The 22,905-nt window shown below is 35.2% G+C and overlaps 1 protein-coding gene across 1 annotated transcript; it reads right to left on the bottom strand.

Moving 5' to 3' along the window:
- Positions 1 to 1,492: 1,492 nt before the first annotated feature.
- Positions 1,493 to 21,203, bottom strand: LOC143246391 (tubulin alpha-1A chain-like). The gene is made up of 6 exons (XM_076493021.1): positions 21,066 to 21,203; positions 13,318 to 13,540; positions 7,788 to 8,089; positions 6,187 to 6,449; positions 4,774 to 5,038; positions 1,493 to 2,727 (listed from the first exon to the last, which is right to left on the bottom strand). The coding sequence occupies exons 1-6, from the start codon at positions 21,066 to 21,068 to the stop codon at positions 2,428 to 2,430; spliced, it is 1,356 nt and encodes a 451-aa protein (XP_076349136.1). The 5' UTR covers positions 21,069 to 21,203; the 3' UTR covers positions 1,493 to 2,427.
- Positions 21,204 to 22,905: the final 1,702 nt, after the last annotated feature.

Here is a 22,905-nt window from a genome sequence, read left to right as displayed (position 1 = left end):
AACCTGACTATTAACATAGTCTGATTCAGGTAGTACTTGAAGACTTTGTATAATGGCCAGACCCTCTTTGATTCTTGATTCACACCAAGACCATGGCAACAACAACATAGGTACTACCTTTCTACTGATCTTTGTAACACATGTAATTGCATTTTGTGCTTCCCACGTGTTTATCACATGTTTTAGTATTGGTCTTCTATAATTTATGTGGTGGCAAAGCTGGTTGAATGTCTAGCACTCACGTACAGATTATTTCATTTGTTGTTTCTGTCTTCTTTCAGCTCGACTGGAGACACCCCAATTTGCCATTAGTAGAGGCAATGTCGAAAATGACATCATGTACAATTAGAAATGTCACTGAGGCGTCAATAGACAGCAAGACCTAACAATGAGCTGGAGAAACTTTACATGTAAATGTAATTGAGGATTTTTCTGGCCCTGTCACGATATTTTTACTGTGCATTGACAAACGTATTGTGGCAGAACGCTATAATTAGCACCACAGTGATCTTATGCTAAAAACTACTCTACTGTGTAACCTTATGCCATATCACACCCTTAATATTAGAGATAACAATCCTAATTTTTAAAGGTCGTGGCCCTATGAGAATGTGAATAAAAAAAATCAATTATTCCATTCCGTTATTTGCCCTAGGGAACTCGGGCGCACTCTATGTTAAAAGAATATTTGCCCAAGTTAATTACAATAAAAATTTCTTGCCGTATGTTTAATTGTTTGCTCGAATTTATTCGCATGTTATGATATACTACAATAGGCTATAAAAAAACACAAAACAACTGTCTATCTTGAGGTTCATTTCCGAAACAAACGTGACACGAAATAAATAGTTTCTAAATATCTCCTCGATTAATACACAATAATACAAAGAAAGGAAATTAAAAAATGAATGTATAAATTCTCTCTTGACAGATGAAGACAGTAAGAATTAAAATACCAACTTCATCATCTATGTGTGGATTGTTTTTGATAGGACTAACGTCATAGAACCTGAGGGTTAGAGCAATCGTCTAGTGAGTTCAAAATCAGTCACACCAAACATTCTCGCCCCTTTTAGCCGTGAGTGCGTTATTATTTAACAATTAATCACACTGTTCGTCTGTAAAAGAGTAGCCCAACAGTTAGTGGTGAGCAGCATTGACTAGTTGGCTTCCCGCTAATCTGTAACTCTTAAATTAGGAAGGGCTAACACATGTAGCCCTCATGTATCTTTGCACAAAATTCAAAATGAAAAAAAAAACTATTTGAGTTACTTTAATAGTTCTATTGAAGTCACGTGAGAGAGAAGTGAATGAAAACATCCTACTTAAGCATATTTTAAATATGATAAAACTTTATAAGAGCCACTAAAAGGTATCTAAAAGAGATAGACTGATTTAATTTTATTTGGAGCAATGCATTATATATAGATATTACTCAATATTTTTTGTCTCAGCAGACACAGAAACTAGAAATGACGCTATCACAACCACGTTTTTCAAAACAAAAATGTATTTTTCCTCTTAATTTTTCTTTTACAATAATAAAAAATATTTGGTGCAGCGTGCTGAATATATATTATAAACACAATATTAATACGGTTCGACAATAGGATTTTATTAATATAACTCTTTAATATGACATCAGAATAAATTTCTTTAGCCTTGAACATTTGTTGCACGTAAATACACATACAAGTTGTCAAGGAGATGGTTGTAGTACTGGTGTAGAAAGGTGAGGGATAAATATGTTTATATCTGTTCCACCTTTCACTTCTTTGACTCTTAGGCATCGAATTTCTAAAAATCATTCAACATAAGGGCCGGTTGCGTTTTTATTGTCTATTAAGTTTTTTAATGATGTGACATTAAGTCATTTGTTTGTTTTTGAAGACAACGTGTGTGCCTTTCCCTAAAAATACATACGTGCAAGTGAACTAACGAAGCTTTTAATCAGGTGCCTTAAACGCAAGTTGAACGCTGATTACATCTCTAAAATTTCTCACAATAGAATGATGTTTCTTATTATATGAAAGTCGTTGATTATACTAGTTAATTACAGGCAGTTTTGTAGAAATATTATTGTTCTATCGAGAGTGTTAAATTACAAGAAACTCAATCTATTTCAGACAGAGGTTACAGTGTATTATCATTCAACGTTACCAACATTTTTAAACCATTCTTGAAAGAAACCCTAGTGCTAAACTTTACTTTATTCAGTTAAACTCAATGTCATATATTTTTTTTAATTTTAGAAATGGCTGAGTTTTGTTGAATTTATGGAAAAACTTTAAATTCGACGGTGATATGGTGATATGGATTGGTAAAAAATTTTCATAATTTTTGGCTTTTATAAAAGCTAACCAACTAACGAACTATAATGTTCCGCACAGATAAGCTATGGAGGTAAAAAACACACACATAAAGTGATTAATATTCCTCGCCGTCCATGTCGCCCTCGCCTTCAGCCGAGTCCACACCAACTTCCTCGTAGTCCTTTTCGAGTGCGGCCAGATCTTCTCGCGCTTCAGAAAATTCTCCTTCTTCCATACCTTCTCCAACATACCAGTGGACAAAAGCCCTCTTGGCATACATAAGGTCAAACTTATGATCAAGTCGGGCCCAAGCTTCGGCAATGGCCGTGGTATTAGACAACATACACACAGCACGCTGGACCTTGGCTAAATCACCTCCTGGAACAACTGTCGGGGGTTGGTAGTTGATTCCCACCTACATGAGTGTTAATATTAAAATTTTGAAACAAAACTATGCAATTTATAAGCGTGTTTAGTATATGTGTTGCTCAGTAATAGTATCTATATAAATGTACTTGTACTGTCTATTGCATGTTCATGTAACTACTTCGAAGGGTGAAGATGGATTTTCAGCAAAATTGATATGGAGGTTTGTTTGTTTTTGAATTTCGCGCAAAGCAACTCGAGGGCTATCTGCGCTAGCCATCCCTAATTTAGCAGTGTAAGATTAGAGGGAAGGCAACTAGTCATCATCATCCACTGTCAATTCTTGAGCTACTCTTTTACCAATGAATAGTGTGATTGACCGTAACATTATAACTCCTCCATCGCTAAAAGGACGAGCATGTTTGGTGTGACATTGATTCGAAACCGCAACCTTCGGATTACGCCTCGAGTGCCTTAACCATCTGGCTATGCTGGGCCAGGTATGTAGGTTCATTAGATATGTGAGGGGGGTATACACAAATATTCAGATTTGCGTTTTGCAGTTTTTGTATGGGCGTTTCTGCGAGTGTTTTTTACCACTACTTTGTTCCTATAGATGGATCTTTACTAAATTTGGTATGGAAGTTCACTGGGTCCATGGGGTAATGCACATAAATCTTCATTTTGCATTTTATGTTTTGTGGTTTTATGAGCATTTCTGCATTTATAACCACTGTTGATGGATCTTCTATAAGTATGGTATTAAGGTTTGTTGGGTCCATGAGAAGAAACGTATAAACTTGCAGTTTCACATTTTGTGTTTTGAAATTTTTATGGGCGTTATTTCTTTTAACGATTTCAAAAGCAACTTTTCATGTCCTAAGACAAAATTTCATTACTAATGAATTTACATAACTTTCATCCAAGTGACGGGTACGGCAACTAGTTTTACAATATATTTTTAACCAACCCAGTTTATTACAGGCCTGGTATAGTTAGGGCTCTCGACTTGCAGTCTACAGGTTGCAGGTTTGAATTCCCAATCCACCAAACATGCTCGCCCTTTCAGCCATGGGTGCATTCTAATGTGACGGTCAATCCAACTATTCGTTGGTAAAAGAGTAACCCAAAAGGTTGGCCGTGAGTGGTGATGACTAGCTGCCTTTCCTCTAGTCTTACACTGTTAAATTAGGGACGGCTAGCGCAGTTAACCCTCGTGTAGCTTTGCGCAAAACTTAAAAAACAAACAAACAATCGCCCTTCCAACCATGAGAACGTTGTAATGTTATCGTCAAATCCACTATTCATTAATAAAAAGAGTAACACAAGAGTTGACAGTGAATGGTGGTGACTAGCTTCTTTCCATCTAGCCCCCCGCTAGTACAGCTGTAAGTCTACGGATTTGCAACGCTAAAATCAGGGGTTCGATTCCCCTCGGTGAGCTCAGCAGATAGCCCGATGTGACTTTGCAATAAGAAAACAAACACACACACTCTTTCCCCCTAGTCTTTAACTGATATCTTAGAGACAGCTAGTGCAGATATCCCTCGTGTAGTCAGTCTTGCACGAAATTCAAAAGAAACAAATATTTTGTTAAAAACGTTTTATGTAAAAACCCGTTTTTCCAGTGTATTTCGTGAGACAAGTATTTCAATTCTGTCTGATCTGTAATTTCATCAGCTATTCAAAAAATGGCTGCTATTATTTCATGAACTTATTATATCTTGCCCGTAGCGTCTAGATAACAGCTGTTCAAGTTTTAAGGTACACAGGTCGATGGTTTCATATATCAAACGCCCTTTGCACGTAACTAATCTAAGTTATCTTATATATATATATATATATATAATGTTTAGTATAAAACAATAACAATTATATCAAGTGGAAGAAAATCATTGGAAGTCTTAGATAACGAAACTAGAACAGTTTTCATTTTATCTATTAATCATGTAATTTCTATGATATGTATTATATATATATATATCCTTTTAGCTCATTGACTACGATGGCTTTTTACAAATAAAAGTGTTGTTTAACATTGGTTTTCCGAAATCCCAAATCACAACAAACGGTACATTATTACAACAGAACAAACCTTAAATCCTGTTGGGCACCAATCCACAAACTGTATTGTTCTCTTGGTTTTAATAGTAGCGATGGCAGCGTTTACATCTTTAGGTACTACATCACCGCGGTACAACAAACAGACTGCCATGTATTTGCCATGACGGGGATCGCATTTCACCATCTGATTGGACGGTTCAAAGCAAGAATTGGTAATCTCTCCGACAGTGAGTTGTTCATGATAGGCTTTTTCTGCAGAAATAACTGGAGCATAGGTTGCTAATGGAAAGTGGATTCTGTCAAATATATCATAAAAAATACATTAAAGAACAACCTACTAATTTAATCATTTTTTAAATAACCAAACTTTATGGAGATATTTTCAAGTTATTATAATCTTCCATCTTTCTTACCATATTTACGTTATCTGATACCTTTCACAGAAAACAAGATTAACAAACTAATGTTAAATAATGCTCAATCAATAGAATAAACTTCATAGACTTACTTTATAAACCTTCAGTAAATTTAGAAGACACATCATTAAAACTTATGGCAGGATCGAACCTGGTTGGAATGCTCAGCATTCTCAACAAAGTTTAATTGTGATTTTCATACATGGCCAGGTGGTTAAGGCACGCGGGTTCGAGTCTCCATCACACCAAACATGTTCGCCCTTTCGGCCGCGGAGGCGTTATAATGGCACGATCAATCCCACTCTTCATTGGTAAAAGAATAGCCCAAGAGTTGGCGGTGGCTGGTGATGACTAGCTGCCTTTCCTCTAGTCTTACACTGCTAAATTAGGGACGGCTAATGCAGATAGCCCATGTGTAGTTTGCGCGAAATTCAAAACAAACCAAACCAAAAAGTCATTTTCATAAATCCCTAGTCTATTGGTGCAAATTATGAGATATTTGATTCAAAGCTACTGTGACCCAAGTTTTGTGATACGTAGTAATTAGTAGTAACAGAAATTCCAGTTAAACATTAAAATCATTTTTTTATACTCTTAAGAGTTTATAAATTCATACAGGTACAATTTTATTCCTCAAATTTATAAACATATTTTTACAATATTAATAGTCTTCGAAATTAGACTATCAGCTACACGTACATGCTTTATTGAATCATGTGACTCAGAATACATCTATATAGTGAGACTGAGTATCTATTAGTTTAGTAGATAAATTAGTAAGATATATTAAGCTTGCACAACTGAAATGAAGTGTATTAATAGAAACTTGAACAAGTAACCCCCGCATCCAATCGCTTGAAGAACTTCAAGAGAGCTAATACGATTTGTCAAGCACAGCTAAATCCATTGTGAACAAACAAAGCGTAAACTAAAAACAGATATTGGTGTCTCTTTTTCTATTAGTTCTTTCAAGAAGTGAGATATAAATACATTACCTGTCATTAAATCAAAACAAAGTGTTAACATACCTTGGATAAGGTACCAAATTAGTTTGGAACTCTGTCAGGTCAACATTCAAGGCGCCATCGAATCGTAGAGATGCGGTGATAGAAGACACTATCTGTCCAATCAGGCGGTTCAGATTTGTATAAGTTGGTCGTTCGATGTCCAAGTTTCGGCGGCATATGTCATAAATAGCTTCGTTATCCACCATAAAAGCACAATCTGAGTGTTCAAGTGTCGTGTGGGTGGTGAGAACAGAGTTATAAGGCTCTACAACAGCTGTTGAAACCTGAACAGAGGGTTTAGCAAGAACAATGATAAGAACAACAACAAGCAGAAAATTACTCTATTGTTACAAAAACACGTTAGGCCTCCCAAGCATCGTATTCTCTTTGTATATATTTCCGAAACCAGAAGAGTATTATCTGATTTTATTGGCAGTCTCTACCAAATCAATGATCAGATCGACACTCAAATGCCCTATGATATTAAAATAAATAATAGCTATTTTGCAGAAAAAAATTCAATATCGAGAGAACTTTTACGTAATGGTTCAAATTTCATTTGGTTTAAAATAATACAAGGCAGTAAATGGTACAAACAGTAATTCGTAATTACTAATATGATGTTTACTAAATCGTAATCTTTGTGACTGTATAACTACATTTTAATTGTGTTTGATTAAGCACCGATAAATTAATGAAAGAGAACGAAGTAGTGCTTGTAAAAAAGAAATATTTGATTGTTAATATTTTGAAAAGTTACTTCGTTATCTGAGAAGTAAATAGAAAATGTTTAGTAATAGATTATTTTCATAGTAAGTGTACATAAATTGTTGGTTTCCTAATTTGAAAACTACGTATTGTAATCTACAGTTATCTTCACATCAGAATTATTTAGTTAGCATATTCATTCTGGGGAAGAACGAGACACCTTTTACTATGATTTTTCGCTTTTTTGTTAGTGATGATACACAGTTTTTATCTGTTCCGAAAATGCACGTGCATTTTACAATTTAAATACGCATGTAAGTATATTTTAGTAGACATTTTGTACAAGATATTAAAAGCTAATCAAAATTTTTAAACAGGTCTAACGTTCAGTTCAGTTTATTTATTCTTAGTAGTAAGTAGGGTAAAGTTTATTCCTAATAAACCTAAAGCAAAAACGCACAGAAGTTGCAGTAATTTATCTTTTGTTATAAAATACAGGCTGTTCTTAATAAAGGCTTAACTAAAGCTAGGCCTAAGACATGTTAATTTTATACATTTAGGCATCTGCAATTAAAAATATTTTATATTATTTAAGAAATCCTGTATTTAAATAAGTATTATTGCAATATTGATAGTAATTTGACTGCAAAGGTTTTGCATGTAACTTCTAGTTGTACATACCCACGAAAAAAAATAACTGAAACTGATCATACTTTTGTGGCAATACTGCAGGTTATATGTTCCAATATCATGTAAAAATTAGAGCACAGTTGTTAACAAAGTACAATGACTAACTATTCTCTTTTTCACCTATTAATCAAACCAGAAAAGTTTATTCATATCATTAAGATACGAAATGCACTTCGATGTGTGTACAACTCTATTTTATTCACTAAAAATTTTAAGCAACTCGCCTGAGGGGCTGGATAGATAGCAAACTCAAGTTTGGACTTCTTGCCATAGTCTACGGAGAGCCTTTCCGTCAGTAGTGAGGTAAAACCAGATCCGGTACCTCCACCAAAGCTATGGAAAATAAGGAAACCTTGCAGGCCAGTGCACATATCGGCAAGCCTGCGGATTCTGTCCAGCACAAGGTCAATGAGTTCCTTGCCGATAGTGTAGTGACCTCGGGCATAATTGTTGGCGGCATCTTCTTTGCCAGTGATTAGCTGCTCTGGATGAAACAGCTGACGGTACGTTCCGGTCCTCACTTCGTCTGGAGAGCACGGTTAAATTATATCAGCATTAAAAAAAAAAAAAAAAAAAAAAAACTTATCCGAAGCAAACACAAATTAAACACCAACAAATATTTTCTAATCACAGAGTATAAGATACAAAGACTTACAAAACTGAAACAGTGTATCGTGGTTTACGTATAATTAACATAAATCAGCTATCCTATCCAATAAAAACAATTGATTAATAGCAGTTAACAATGTAACAATAGCGTGACGCTACAAGTGCAGAATGTGGTGCAACAGATGCCATGTTTAGTTTCACAACAAAGTCCTGATTCTTCGAGAATATTGTTATGAGTGGACTTATGATTGGATTGATATAAAATAATTTTCCTGGAAAAAATATTCATGTAGTGTGATTGTTAAACGATGTAGAGCCGAAGGACATAACGCTCTGAAGTAAGAAATATTCATTGTTCTCCACTGGAACAAAAGAGTGTTTAAAAAGCGACGAGCTCTAAAACTACATCTCAAGTCAATCTGAAGAAATGTTTACATCCGTAAAACGAAAGAGAACTCTCCATTTTAAAAGGTCATGGTGATGAATCTGGATATTTCTTCGAAATTAAAAAGTCAATAAACAAAGACTAGAAGTGGACAAAGAATTACAAGCCCAGTGCTTATAAAGCTTTCAACCATATATTCAAATCGGTTGTTGTTTCCATGAAAAATATGACCTAAGAAACTGGAATCACTACATTATCATTCAACTAACATATCTGTAGATCCCCCAGTCCAGCTTCAGTGGGTTTTATGCCCCTAATTTGCTTAGATGTAGTCACGAAATCCAAGATACAATTCAGTAGAGAATCCTCAGAAGCTTGTTACAATGGGAACTGTTGTGTTGAGCAATGGTTTTGTAATCACAGCCATGAGACTCAGTACTATCTACGATGGAGGAAACAGTTCCAAAGGCCACATAAGATCTGAAACATGGTGCTTACAAATTATAGTTACATCTTTATGATAATACTTGCATACAGATAATAACTGTCTAATACTTTTGTACTTGAGAAATAAATGTTTACTTTACTGACCTATTTAGATAGCTTGCTTTAATCAGAAGTTAGTGACGATTATATGATTATAATATTATATATTCAGCGTCAATGGTGTTGTAATGTACATTACTGTAGTATTAAGTTGGTCTGTTACTGTAGTTATGGTTTTCAGCTTATAACTTACAAAACTAAATATAACACGTGGTAACAGTTAAATGAAGAGACAACAATGATAGCCATTACATATTTGTTAACAAAGTTGTGGATCAAATTTCTACCTTAAAACTGTGAACAACAAAATAAATGACAACGTTATATTTATAACGTTGGATTTCGTGAACAACAAAATAAAAGTATAAATGACAACGTTATATTTATAACGTTGGATTTTGTGAATAACAAAATAAAAGTATAAATGACAACGTTATATTTACTCCGGTCCAAGGTGCATGACTCCTCGAACTTCAACGTGATAACACAATAAATGTTCAACTTATCTTCTACTGCTTGTTCTATGTCTACAAACAAAGTCGGTGTACATTTTTACCAGCTAATATGGGACTTACTTAATGCTATTAGTTCCAATTCTACAATCAGACTTGGTGTACATTTTTACCAGCTAATATGGGACTTACTTAATGCTATTAGTTCCAAGTCTACAATCAGACTTGGTGTACATTTTTACCAGCTAATATGGGACTTACTTAATGCTATTAGTTCCAAGTCTACAATCAGACTTGGTGTACATTTTTACCAGCTAATATGGGACTTACTTAATGCTATTAGTTCCAAGTCTACAATCAGATTTGGTGTACATTTTTACCAGCTAATATGGGACTTACTTAATGCTATTAGTTCCAAGTCTACAATCAGACTTGGTGTACATTTTTACCAGCTAATATGGGACTTACTTAATGCTATTAGTTCCAAGTCTACAATCAGACTTGGTGTACATTTTTACCAGCTAATATGGGACTTACTTAATGTTGTTAGTTCCAAGTCTACAATCAGTCTTGGTGTACATTTTTACCAGCTAATATGGGACTTACTTAATGCTATTAGTTCCAAGTCTACAATCAGACTTGGTGTACATTTTTACCAGCTAATATGGGACTTACTTAATGTTGTTAGTTCCAAGTCTACAATCAGTCTTGGTGTACATTTTTACCAGCTAACATGGGGCTTACTTAATGTTGTTAGTTCCAAGTCTACAATCAGTCTTGGTGTACATTTTTACCAGCTAACATGGGGCTTACTTAATGCTATTAGTTCCAAGTCTACAATCAGACTTGGTGTACATTTTTACCAGCTAACATGGGACTTACTTAATGTTGTTAGTTCCAAGTCTACAATCAGACTTGGTGTACATTTTTACCAGCTAATATGGGACTTACTTAATGTTGTTAGTTCCAAGTCTACAATCAGTCTTGGTGTACATTTTTACCAGCTAACATGGGACTTACTTAATGCTATTAGTTCCAAGTCTACAATCAGTCTTGGTGTACATTTTTACCAGCTAACATGGGACTTACTTAATGCTATTAGTTCCAAGTCTACAATCAGTCTTGGTGTACATTTTTACCAGCTAATATGGGACTTACTTAATGCTATTAGTTCCAAGTCTACAATCAGTCTTGGTGTACATTTTTACCAGCTAATATGGGACTTACTTAATGCTATTAGTTCCAAGTCTACAATCAGTCTTGGTGTACATTTTCACCAGCTAATATGGGACTTACTTAATGCTATTAGTTCCAAGTCTACAATCAGTCTTGGTGTACATTTTTACCAGCTAATATGGGACTTACTTAATGTTGTTAGTTCCAAGTCTACAATCAGTCTTGGTGTACATTTTTACCAGCTAATATGGGACTTACTTAATGCTGTTAGTTCCAAGTCTACAATCAGTCTTGGTGTACATTTTTACCAGCTAATATGGGACTTACTTAATGCTATTAGTTCCAAGTCTACAATCAGTCTTGGTGTACATTTTCACCAGCTAATATGGGACTTACTTAATGCTATTAGTTCCAAGTCTACAATCAGTCTTGGTGTACATTTTACCAGCTAATATGGGACTTACTTAATGTTGTTAGTTCCAAGTCTACAATCAGTCTTGGTGTACATTTTTACCAGCTAATATGGGACTTACTTAATGCTATTAGTTCCAAGTCTACAATCAGTCTTGGTGTACATTTTCACCAGCTAATATGGGACTTACTTAATGCTATTAGTTCCAAGTCTACAATCAGTCTTGGTGTACATTTTTACCAGCTAATATGGGACTTACTTAATGTTGTTAGTTCCAAGTCTACAATCAGTCTTGGTGTACATTTTTACCAGCTAATATGGGACTTACTTAATGTTGTTAGTTCCAAGTCTACAATCAGTCTTGGTGTACATTTTTACCAGCTAATATGGGACTTACTTAATGCTATTAGTTCCAAGTCTACAATCAGTCTTGGTGTACATTTTACCAGCTAATATGGGACTTACTTAATGCTGTTAGTTCCAAGTCTACAATCAGTCTTGGTGTACATTTTTACCAGCTAATATGGGACTTACTTAATGCTATTAGTTCCAAGTCTACAATCAGTCTTGGTGTACATTTTCACCAGCTAATATGGGACTTACTTAATGCTATTAGTTCCAAGTCTACAATCAGTCTTGGTGTACATTTTTACCAGCTAATATGGGACTTACTTAATGCTGTTAGTTCCAAGTCTACAATCAGACTTGGTGTACATTTTTACCAGCTAATATGGGACTTACTTAATGCTATTAGTTCCAAGTCTACAATCAGACTTGGTGTACATTTTTACCAGCTAATATGGGACTTAATTCTATTAGTTCCAAGTCTACAATCAGACTTGGTGTACATTTTTACCAGCTAACGTGGGACTTACATAATGCTATTAGTTCCAAGTCTACAATCAGACTTGGTGTACATTTTTACCAGCTAATATGGGACTTACTTAATGTTGTTAGTTCCAAGTCTACAATCAGTCTTGGTGTACATTTTTACCAGCTAATATGGGACTTAATTCTATTAGTTCCAAGTCTACAATAAGACTTGGTGTACATTTTTACCAGCTAATATGGGACTTACTTAATGCTATTAGTTCCAAGTCTACAATCAGATTTGGTGTACATTTTTACCAGCTAATATGGGACTTACTTAATGCTATTAGTTCCAAGTCTACAATCAGACTTGGTGTACATTTTTACCAGCTAATATGGGACTTAATTCTATTAGTTCCAAGTCTACAATCAGACTTGGTGTACATTTTTACCAGCTAATATGGGACTTACTTAATGCTATTAGTTCCAAGTCTACAATCAGATTTGGTGTACATTTTTACCAGCTAATATGGGACTTACTTAATGCTATTAGTTCCAAGTCTACAATCAGATTTGGTGTACATTTTTACCAGCTAATATGGGACTTACTTAATGTTGTTAGTTCCAAGTCTACAATCAGTCTTGGTGTACATTTTTACCAGCTAATATGGGACTTAATTCTATTAGTTCCAAGTCTACAATCAGACTTGGTGTACATTTTTACCAGCTAACGTGGGACTTACTTAATGCTATTAGTTCCAAGTCTACAATCAGACTTGGTGTACATTTTTACCAGCTAATATGGGACTTACTTAATGTTGTTAGTTCCAAGTCTACAATCAGTCTTGGTGTACATTTTTACCAGCTAACATGGGACTTACTTAATGCTATTAGTTCCAAGTCTACAATCAGTCCTTGTGTACATTTTTACCAGCTAATGTGGGACTTACTTAATGCTATTAGTTCCAAGTCTACAATCAGTCTTGGTGTACATTTTTACCAGCTAATATGGGACTTACTTAATGCTGTTAGTTCCAAGTCTACAATCAGTCTTGGTGTACATTTTTACCAGCTAATATGGGACTTACTTAATGCTATTAGTTCCAAGTCTACAATCAGTCTTGGTGTACATTTTTACCAGCTAACATGGGACTTACTTAATGCTGTTAGTTCCAAGTCTACAATCAGTCTTGGTGTACATTTTTACCAGCTAACATGGGACTTACTTAATGCTGTTAGTTCCAAGTCTACAATCAGTCTTGGTGTACATTTTTACCAGCTAACATGGGACTTACTTAATGCTGTTAGTTCCAAGTCTACAATCAGTCTTGGTGTACATTTTTACCAGTTAAAATGAGACTTACCTACTACTGTTGGTTCCAAGTCCACAAACACAGCTCGAGGAACATGTTTACCAGCTCCAGTCTCTGAAAAGAAGGTATTGAAGGAGTCGTCACCACCACCAATGGTTTTGTCGCTAGGCATCTGTCCATCGGGCTGGATTCCGTGCTCCAAACAGTATAGTTCCCAGCATGCGTTGCCAATCTGAACTCCAGCCTGGCCAACGTGGATGCTAATACATTCTCGCTGAAAAAAACAAAACAAACACCACCACCACCATCTGTTACTCAGGTTAAGCGCAGTAAAGCATCAGTGTACGACAAGTATCAGTCTAATTATTCTGTCGTATATCACAAACTTCTTGTATGTTTGTAAAGATACGAAGTGACATAATACGATTGAAATGATATTACGTATGTTCTTTTACTCATACAAACTCTTAAGAGAACAAATAAAAAACGTAGTGTTTAAAAGTACAGTAGACTTAACACTATTGACTTTTCACAATCATAACTGATTTTAATTATGTTTCACAGCGAAAAGACATCTGCACAATAACAGTTGTTATTTTTAAGATAAATATTTTGTATAATTATTATTATTACTGTGTATATAATAACAATGTTGCCTGTTCATTCTAATATGTGTCACTTATTGTCATTCGTCATATATTGGAATAATAAGTATTCATATTTTCAATGAGTACCTTCATTTTTGCTTATAGTACTTATCGTGTTATGGACTAAGAGATTCAAGCTCGTTTTTCTTACGAGAGCTGACACTTTGCTAAACACTTTGCTACGATTACAGTTTTTTGAAAGAACTGCTGCAATACTAGGAATCAGGTAATAATAAACACGTGTTAGTAAAATACAAATTCGTGTGTAAATCACCTGCAATCTCCAAGGAAAACTGTATTGGAATAAAACATTAATAAAATATTGAAAGGTTCGATTGCATCAATATTAAACAACAAAGAATTCCACAACTTTTTAACACGTAAGTGTTTTTTTTTTTATACGACAAGGTATATTCTAGTGGTTGTTGTGCTCAAGCTATGAATTTTGAGGTCCGTGGCTCGCAACTCAATGACACAAAAACCGTATTTTAGAGCTGTAGGTTCAGTATAAATGTTACAATCAAATGTTATTATTTAATGTAAGAGAATCACAAGGATTGGCGGAAGATGTTGCTATGCTATCTCTCTTCTCACTAGTCTATTAGTTCGCAATCAGGAAGACCCGGGTGGTCAGGGCGCTTGACTTCTAATCTGAGGGTTGCGAGTTTGAATACCCGCCACACTAAACATGCTCACCCTTTCAGGTGTGGGGGCGTTATAACGAACGATCTGTCCTACTATTCGTTGGTAAAAGAGTAGCCCAAGAGTTGGCGGTAGGTGGTGATGACTAGCTACCTTTCCTTTAGTGTTGCACTGCTAAATTAGGGACGGCTAGCCCAGATAACCCTCGTGTAGCTTTGCGCTAAATTACAAAACAAAGAAGTAAATCAAAATCAAATACGGTTCTGTGCAAATATCTCTTAATGTAGCTTTAAAAACTTTGAACACACACAAAGAAAGTTTTTTATTATTATTATTTCAAGAAAGAGCGATACCTGTATGACCGGTTTATAGTAAATTGTAGGGTGCGTTACAGTACGTATTATTTTATCAAGGTAGTTTGCAAACAATGAAGCGATCTCTCGAGGGGGAAGTGAGTAATCAGAAAATGGGAAAAGAAAAATGAAAACATAGCTTATTTACAGTTAAAACATTTCGTAGCTAGTACAATGTAAGCTGTAACAAATTAATCCCGGTATTTCGACGAAAAAAGCAATTGTTTTGGGTAGATAACCACTAGCGCTCCCTAGTGGAAAGCTCACCTTAAATTCACATTATATTTCTACTTGGTATTTTAATTGGGCAAAACTCAACTTGCAAGAGTATTTCAAGAACCAGTCGACAATGACTGAGGTTAAGGTTCAAATATTTCACGTTTATGTGTGTGCATGGTTAGTGAAAACTCCGAGTTTAATTATTCTCTCCATATTTAAAAATTTATAGCATCCAAACACTTTTGCAGAACCAATTAAGCTGTGAAGATTTACCGTAGGTTGTTTCTGTATAAGTAACATCTCTTAGTTTTAATAAAAAAAATAATTATTTAAATAATTCTATTTTTAGACATTGACTTGTTTATTTGAAGTAAGCATAAGGCTACATAAAGGGCTATCTCTCCTCTGCCCACCACAGGTTTCCAAACCCGTTTCCAAGGGTTTTAGTCCGCAAAAATACCGCTGTTCCATTTAAAAAGGGAGAGATTGGCTTATGCATAATATAGTCACATTACTGTAGAGTGTAAACGAACCAACTCATTAATAGCAGAAGTAAAATTTGGAGGAAAGCAATGTCCTCTTTGTTATGGTTATTTCTGACCTAATTGTTGATAAGTTTATTTCAGAGTTTTCATGTAAATCCACAAGAGGGCTATCTGTACACACTTTGTCGTACTTCATTTGAAATTGATAGACAAGAAGTAAAAAAGTTAAGTAACAATATCCATCATCTACTCTACCTTGAGTTAGTCTTGTCTGATCGAGTGTTGGATTTAAAAACACCAGTATTACTACGCACAGAACAAACCAAACAAACAATCCTTCCAGCGATGGATAATTTGTTTTGGAATTTCGCACAAAGCTACTCGAGGGCTATCTGTGCTAGCCGTCCCTAATTTAGCAGTGTAAGACTAGAGGGAAGGCAGCTAGTCATCACCACCCACCGCCAACTCTTGGGCTACTCTTTTACCAACGAATAGTGGGATTGACCGTCACATTATACACCCCCACGGCTGGGAGGGCGAGCATGTTTAGCGCGAACCCGCGACCCTCGGATTACGAGTCGCACGCCTTACGCGCTTGGCCATGCCAGGCCTACGATGGATAAAAGCAGATATATAGTATTTTGTAATTTAAATTTCTGAGCAGTAATTTGTTACGACTGTAGATAAGGGGCTAATATGTGTTATGAGCCTATTACTGTCAAGGCTATCCAACCACTGTTGTCTGACCATTATCACTCAAGAGTTATACGCATGCTTACTACAACTCTTGAACAAATAATATGCAATTTTCAAGGTGAATTCCATACCCACACTAGATGCGGCTTGTGTAAAACGAAAAAAGAAAACATTTGTAACACAGGTATATTTTACTGTCATTTCGGCTTAAAGTGAATTTTGTTTTTTGTTCCTGCTTTTATGTATTAAGAAGCAAATAAATTACGTATCTGAGAAAGTTTGTTCATAATTCAGCACAGAGCTATACAATGGACTATCTGTTTTGTGGCCACCATGTTATCGAAATGCCATTTTTAACGTTATAAGCCTACAGACTTACCGCTAAGCCACCAATGGCGATCTAAGGAAGAAAAATTGTGTAAACGTTTGCATCGACTTATTTGTTTAATACGTAAAGGTAATATGATTTTAAATCTGAGCTAGCCGGTCGTCAACTTGCACCAAACAACAAGAGACAAGTCCGAATATAGAATGTGAATTTTCCGTTACGCCGTGTGAACGTAGAATGCAGCATTGCCAGCCACCGCCCTACTTCGTTTTTTGTTGAAGGTAATTTTCGTTAGTTTGAAGCAGCAACGGTGCAGCAGACGACAATTGTTTTCCGCCAGCAGAAGTAATTATTTTCACGTGGTCAGTTCAGCGTATCTGCCTACCTACCATCCTTTGTTTGGAAATATGTACATACGGGCTCGATGTTACCTGTGACGTCAACCGTGAAGTGTTCTCACGATAACATCGTGCATTTTCCAGGTTTCTGAATGTTTTTTTTATGGATTACGTTGCTGTTGATACAATATAGCATGGAAGAGGGATTGACTGAAAATACACCCAGATATGTTTACTTTCTTTTTGCAATTATTTGTTTTCAGTTCTTGGCTGTAAATCTGGAAAGGAGGCGTTGTAAATGCTCCTGCAAAATGAACACAGATATCTCACAGTTACTGTTCCACGTTTGTGGTAATTGTAAACGTGCGAACAAGAAACGTGGTTCTTCATGATAAAACTCCCTATTGTGGAAATATAATAATTTATTCTTACACAAAGTACCAAATGTTTTGAAACAGGACCATTGTACGCATAATCTCATAAAGACAATTGCGCCTTTATATATAAGACGAGTCATTTTTAACAAATTGCCCCATCCTCTAAGCTTCAGTAAGAGGTTAATAGCCTTTTGTTGCTTTGTCTCAGTTCAAAGCTTCACAGTGAGTTCTCTGTATTCTGTCTACAATGAAGAATCGTAGCCCGTATTTTAGCGTTGGGCGTTTATATACTTACCACTGACCTACCGTGGGACCTTTAGTGAAACAATGTGGTTATCAGAATGGATGAAATAAACCATTCACTTCTTTTTTTCTCAAACAGATTATGTTATTAAAGTGTTAAAAAACAAAAAAACGTGGAAATTTTTTCTACAACTTTTGTTAACAAATATACTTTCAAATTAAGACTTACAAACTTAAATCAGTTGTCTGGATTTTTGCTGCCTGGTCGCGGATAATAAAGTATTCATACATTAATTTAAACATATTTTGATGATTAATTATAGTTGAAACTGAGGACACATCTCTGTTTTTCATGTGGCTGAACACAGAATGAAATGTAGTTGTATTATCTATATTATTACACGAAAAAGGTTTGTGTAAGAACATTTGGAACGCACTACGAGTAAAGCTGATAAAAGCTTTTCATACATATTAGGAATACCGGAAAATAATTTTTCTCCATATGCAGTAAAAGATCACTTGAAATGTATTTATTTTTGAATCAGTTACATAATCCCTGTTGATAGAAGAAAGTTTCCTTTGAGACAAAAAATTCTGGGAGGGAAGATTTGAGGTCATTAATATTTCCAAAGGTTTTACCACTGAGAATGTGCTACATAAATCTTGATAAACTGTAATGTGAAGTGGTAATGTCAGGAGAGTATGGAGGGTGAGGCAGATCTCTGATCTGGTTATGAGTCATTTCTTGCAGAATGAAGTCTTGTTCTTTTGTGCTACAGAATGACCCCCTCTTCTGTTGATCATTGCTGGACGTTTCTCAATGGCATCCTGGTCCAAACGGTTTAGTTACTGATAATGAAGACGGTCAGTTCTAGTCTGATTCGATTTCAATAAATCAAAGTGAATTATGTCGACTCTGTCTCACCAAACGGACAATTAGACTTTCTACGGCTGTAGAACGTTTGAATTCAATGTATTAAAAATATTAAAAAACAAACGGTAATACTTTCCGGTTACACTAATAGAAGCTAGTACTTTAAAAGTTTTTATTCCCATTTAGTCATTTGATTAAGACGACTGGTCAGCATTCAAATAAACATTCTTCTTCAAACTAGCAGACTCGGAAGATTAAACTTTAAATGTAAACATCCGTGATGACAAGAAAACCCACTTGTAGAGAGAAATATATATGTATAAACGGCTGGTTATAAACCTAGAATAATGTAAAATCCATATTTATATCCACATTCATTTTAATTCGTTCATTACGAAATACGAAATGAGTAAAAACTAGCATTTTTTACTTATATTTTGTCTCCCACAAGAGAACTTTCGTTCAGCGCCATAACTCGCAGTTAGGCTAAAGTGCCAGTAATAGATTACTCGAAATGTAATTTAATACGAGTTTTGAAACAGAATGAAAGGTCAGTAACACTAAAAAGAGACAAAAGATAAATTAATATTTGGATCCAAATGAATAAATTAAGAAGAATATTTAAAACAACATCTGCGTGATTTTCACGATCAATTTTTGGCCTCATTATTTCTTATGTGTCACCGCTTTTCGGCACTTAAACCTGAACATCTTACACTTCACATAACGCTTCCAGCTACGAACTTATTAAACCAAGCATGCAAACGATTAAATTTTATCATGTACAAAGGACAGTATCGATTGTTTCTCCACATGTGGACTGCATGAGGGATTTTCACAAGCAGTTGGAAACAGGATCACGTGGTCTCGACTCGTAACTTGCACGTGTAATAATCGATCTGTTTGAAAGTATGAGTCATCAAACACAGACAGGTGAGTGATTCACCACCATTAAAACAACTCATTGTGTTCACTACCGCTCTTGCCCCTAGTGTGGATTCAAACACTTAAAATTGGGTTTCGATATCCGTGGTCGGCAGAGCACTGATAACCTATCGTGCAGTTTTGTGCATATTACAAACCAGCAAACTATCCCGCTCATTATAAATTTCACTCTTTTAGAATAATTCCGTCTCGAAACTAGATTTATGATACATTAAGACAAAACATTTCAGCTCTTAAAGCACCTAACTAAAATCCTTAGAATATTTCGGAAAATAAAGAAAATAGCGTGTAATAAGCTAAGCCTATAGACATTTATAAAGCACAATACGTTGCTGTGTACAAATAACATTAAAACTAACAAAGAAGTCAGATAAATAAATACTTTACTTAAATTATTATGGAAAAATTTTCTGCCTATATTTACAGAATATATTAAATATTGTTTAACGTTTCTTCGTACAGAACGTACAATTGAACAGCTTTCAAATACAATTGCCCCGTAACTCAGTCATATAACACGCTGGTAAAGTATTGAAAGCCATAACTTGATATGCTGTTAAACAAACTTAAATTAAGTAATTTACATGTGCATATGTAAGAGCACGATCAAAATTCTCATCACGAAGTTTTAGAAAACCTAACTCTTAAATCACACTGTCAAAAATAATCTCATGAACTGAAAGATTGTTGTCTAAGTATTTCAAGTTTAAGTATAAAAATAATGTGATTTTCAAGTATAGTATCTGATTTTTTGCTGTTAGACACATCGTAAACTTTCTAACGTATTTGATAAGCTTCTAACGACCATGTGTGATGTACCAAAACACATACTTATTACAATAGGCCACAGAAAGCGCTGAGGGCGTATTCAACGTGAAAATGGCATTTTTATCTGTGAAAACGTGTAGAAGTTAGAAGTACGTTAATGGAACAATAATTATATGAAACTTAAGTGTACTTTATTCGACGATCTTAGAGAACTATAAACCAATTATCAGGAAATCTGAAGGATCGACTTTATCAAGAATTACATGCGTGTCTTTAAAGAAAACCTAGTGATGAACAGGTCGAGATGCTTGACTCGAACTGTCTCCAAATGGGTCAGCATTAAGTTAGAGAGTTACAACGCTAAAATTCGGTGTTCAAACTCACTGAGGAAAGTAGAGATAGCACAGGTGGGGGCACTGTGTGGCTGTGCACTAGCAGAAAAAAGACATTTTTCTCGGGTCTTGGGTATTTATGTGTTAATAGCTTGATATATAGGTTTTTAAGGTAAGCTCGGTTTTCATAAGCAGGGTTTAAAATATACAAACTATTTTATGATATAGAAGACTTACAAGTTTGATTCACAACGTGCAAGAATATTTATACTTACTCGGTTAGTAAGAAATATAACATTTGGAAGGATATATCCTGGTTCTAAAATCCAATCCACTATAACACTACCATTTCCAGCTACACTTACGTCAACGACACGCAGTATTTCATAACATATGTTAAAACTAATGTGTTACATATATATACATACATATACATGTGTGCTTTATAAAGTGAAATAAAACTATTCGTTTCTTGACCAAAACAAATGCACACTTAAAATTTAAACCGTTACATTAAAACAAAGAAAAGACTTAATTCTAAAACTAACTTACCATGGTTAATTTAGTGGTGAGTAAACTAGCTAAAAAAACTTAGTTTGAATTTCTCACTGATACGACCTCAAGGAGTCAACGGTGAGATACTTGTGGGGTGCTATGCGTCTAAACCACTGAACTAGGAGACAAGCCGTTGCTAACCGGAAAAAAAATCCCTTATTCTATTGGTCACTTTCTGTCATAGCGTCAACAAGGCAGTTAGCGATTGGTCGATGGATTGTTTCGTATTTGTGCAGCTGTCTGGCAACGGGAACAGTATACCCGTAGACTATATGAAAGATCTTAAAACAACCACAATATCAAAAATAAAAATGTTTGATGTGAATTACACATCTACAAGAAAAGATAAGACCTACGCGTTACCAACCTGCACGTAGTTGTTAAAAATATGTAAACATTATCTTATCCTATGGTTTTTCTCAGCAGCAGTCCCCTGTTTTATTCAGTTATTTAACCTAATTCACAGTATATACCAGTCACTGTCATGAAGACTTACTAAACAGTCGCGATCAAAATCTTGTTTGTCATATCCCAGCTGGCTTGATGAGTTCCGGCATTGTGCGAAAGACCCCGTCGGCACTTTCACTCCTAAGTTCCGAGATTTACTATACAAATCTAGTGTTTCGTATTATTCGTGTATAATATCCATATAATAAATAAACACTCGACGTAAGTTCCAACTAATCAAGATATAAGACCTGCGGAACAAGCGATAAAATTGAACCGTTTCCGACATTAAAATTATTATAATAATAAACATCAAATATATTTATTAATCGACCCTTGTGGTAAAACTGAATTTATTATAGTTGCCCATTTAAGGCTGTTCTGTCATTCTTAAGTTTACGTCCTAAAATTACGAAGTAATTAATTTTATGGTATCCCATTGACAAAGCCCAAATTACTACACGTTTCATTTATTTCAAAACTGAGTTCGAGAAACTGTGCTTTTTTAAACAACTTTTAATGTTACCCAATTGAATTACTTGAAAATATCATTCACACGAACAAACATGATATTCAATTAAACTTGTTTAATTCAACAGTCTTTGCCAATTTGTATTCTTTGTCAATCACATTAAGATATGCAACTAATTAAACAAATTACAGACAAAATAATCAAAGACATAAAAGAAACGAAATTTTAACATTGTTTCAACATTTCTGAGCATACGACCTCTAGTGGCTGAAAACATAGTTATATTCTACATCTTAAAGTTCTTAACACGTACGCTGTCTCATAATAAATTAAGCGTATATATAAAAACAACAACCAGTGGCGTAGCTAGGGGAGAGCAAAGGGGACATCTATCCCCGGGCGCAGCATCGGGGGTGGGGGTTGGGCGCCAAATTGATGTTACATAATTAGGAAAATTATGTAAGCAGGGGGCGCGAAAACTGACTTTGTCCCCGGGTGCTGAAAACCCCAGCTACGCCTCTGACAACAACATCCAAGAGGCTTCAAGAAACAGCCACGGTGTCTTAAATTTATATTCCACAAAAGAAATACGGCTTTTAAACATAACTGTTTTTGACCCACCGGTGTATCATGAGTCGAACGCCGTAACACACTTGGCCATGCCGGGCAATAATTTAGTTTCTTATTCCTTTGCTTGTTCTATCTGTCTTTTGTGAAAACAAATGCAAGTAAATAACAATGCTTTTACGATTTTGTTGGGTTTTGGATGAATACTTATGTTGATCTCCCAAAAAGTACAGAATTCATGATTAAACCCCTGCTTGGACTCCACCTTCAGCTGCTTACTTTTATTCCTTCTTTTTTAGGCCCGGCATGGCCAGGTGGTTATGACACTCGATTAGTCATCTGAGGGTCGCG

Source organism: Tachypleus tridentatus, chromosome 3 (assembly GCF_004210375.1).
Source record: "Tachypleus tridentatus isolate NWPU-2018 chromosome 3, ASM421037v1, whole genome shotgun sequence".
NCBI lineage: Eukaryota > Metazoa > Arthropoda > Merostomata > Xiphosura > Limulidae > Tachypleus > Tachypleus tridentatus.
Note: the sequence above shows the minus strand (reverse complement) of the source record. Positions and strands in the feature narration are given on the sequence as shown.

Excerpts from the sequence above, each read along its gene's own strand:
- LOC143246391 (XM_076493021.1), bottom strand. Across the intron at positions 6,450-7,787 it reads CTATCTATCCAGCCCCTCAG|GTTTCAACAGCTGTTGTAGA; the intron begins GCGAGTTGCTTA and ends CCCTCTGTTCAG. Across the intron at positions 5,039-6,186 it reads AATTTGGTACCTTATCCAAG|AATCCACTTTCCATTAGCAA; the intron begins GTATGTTAACAC and ends TATATTTGACAG.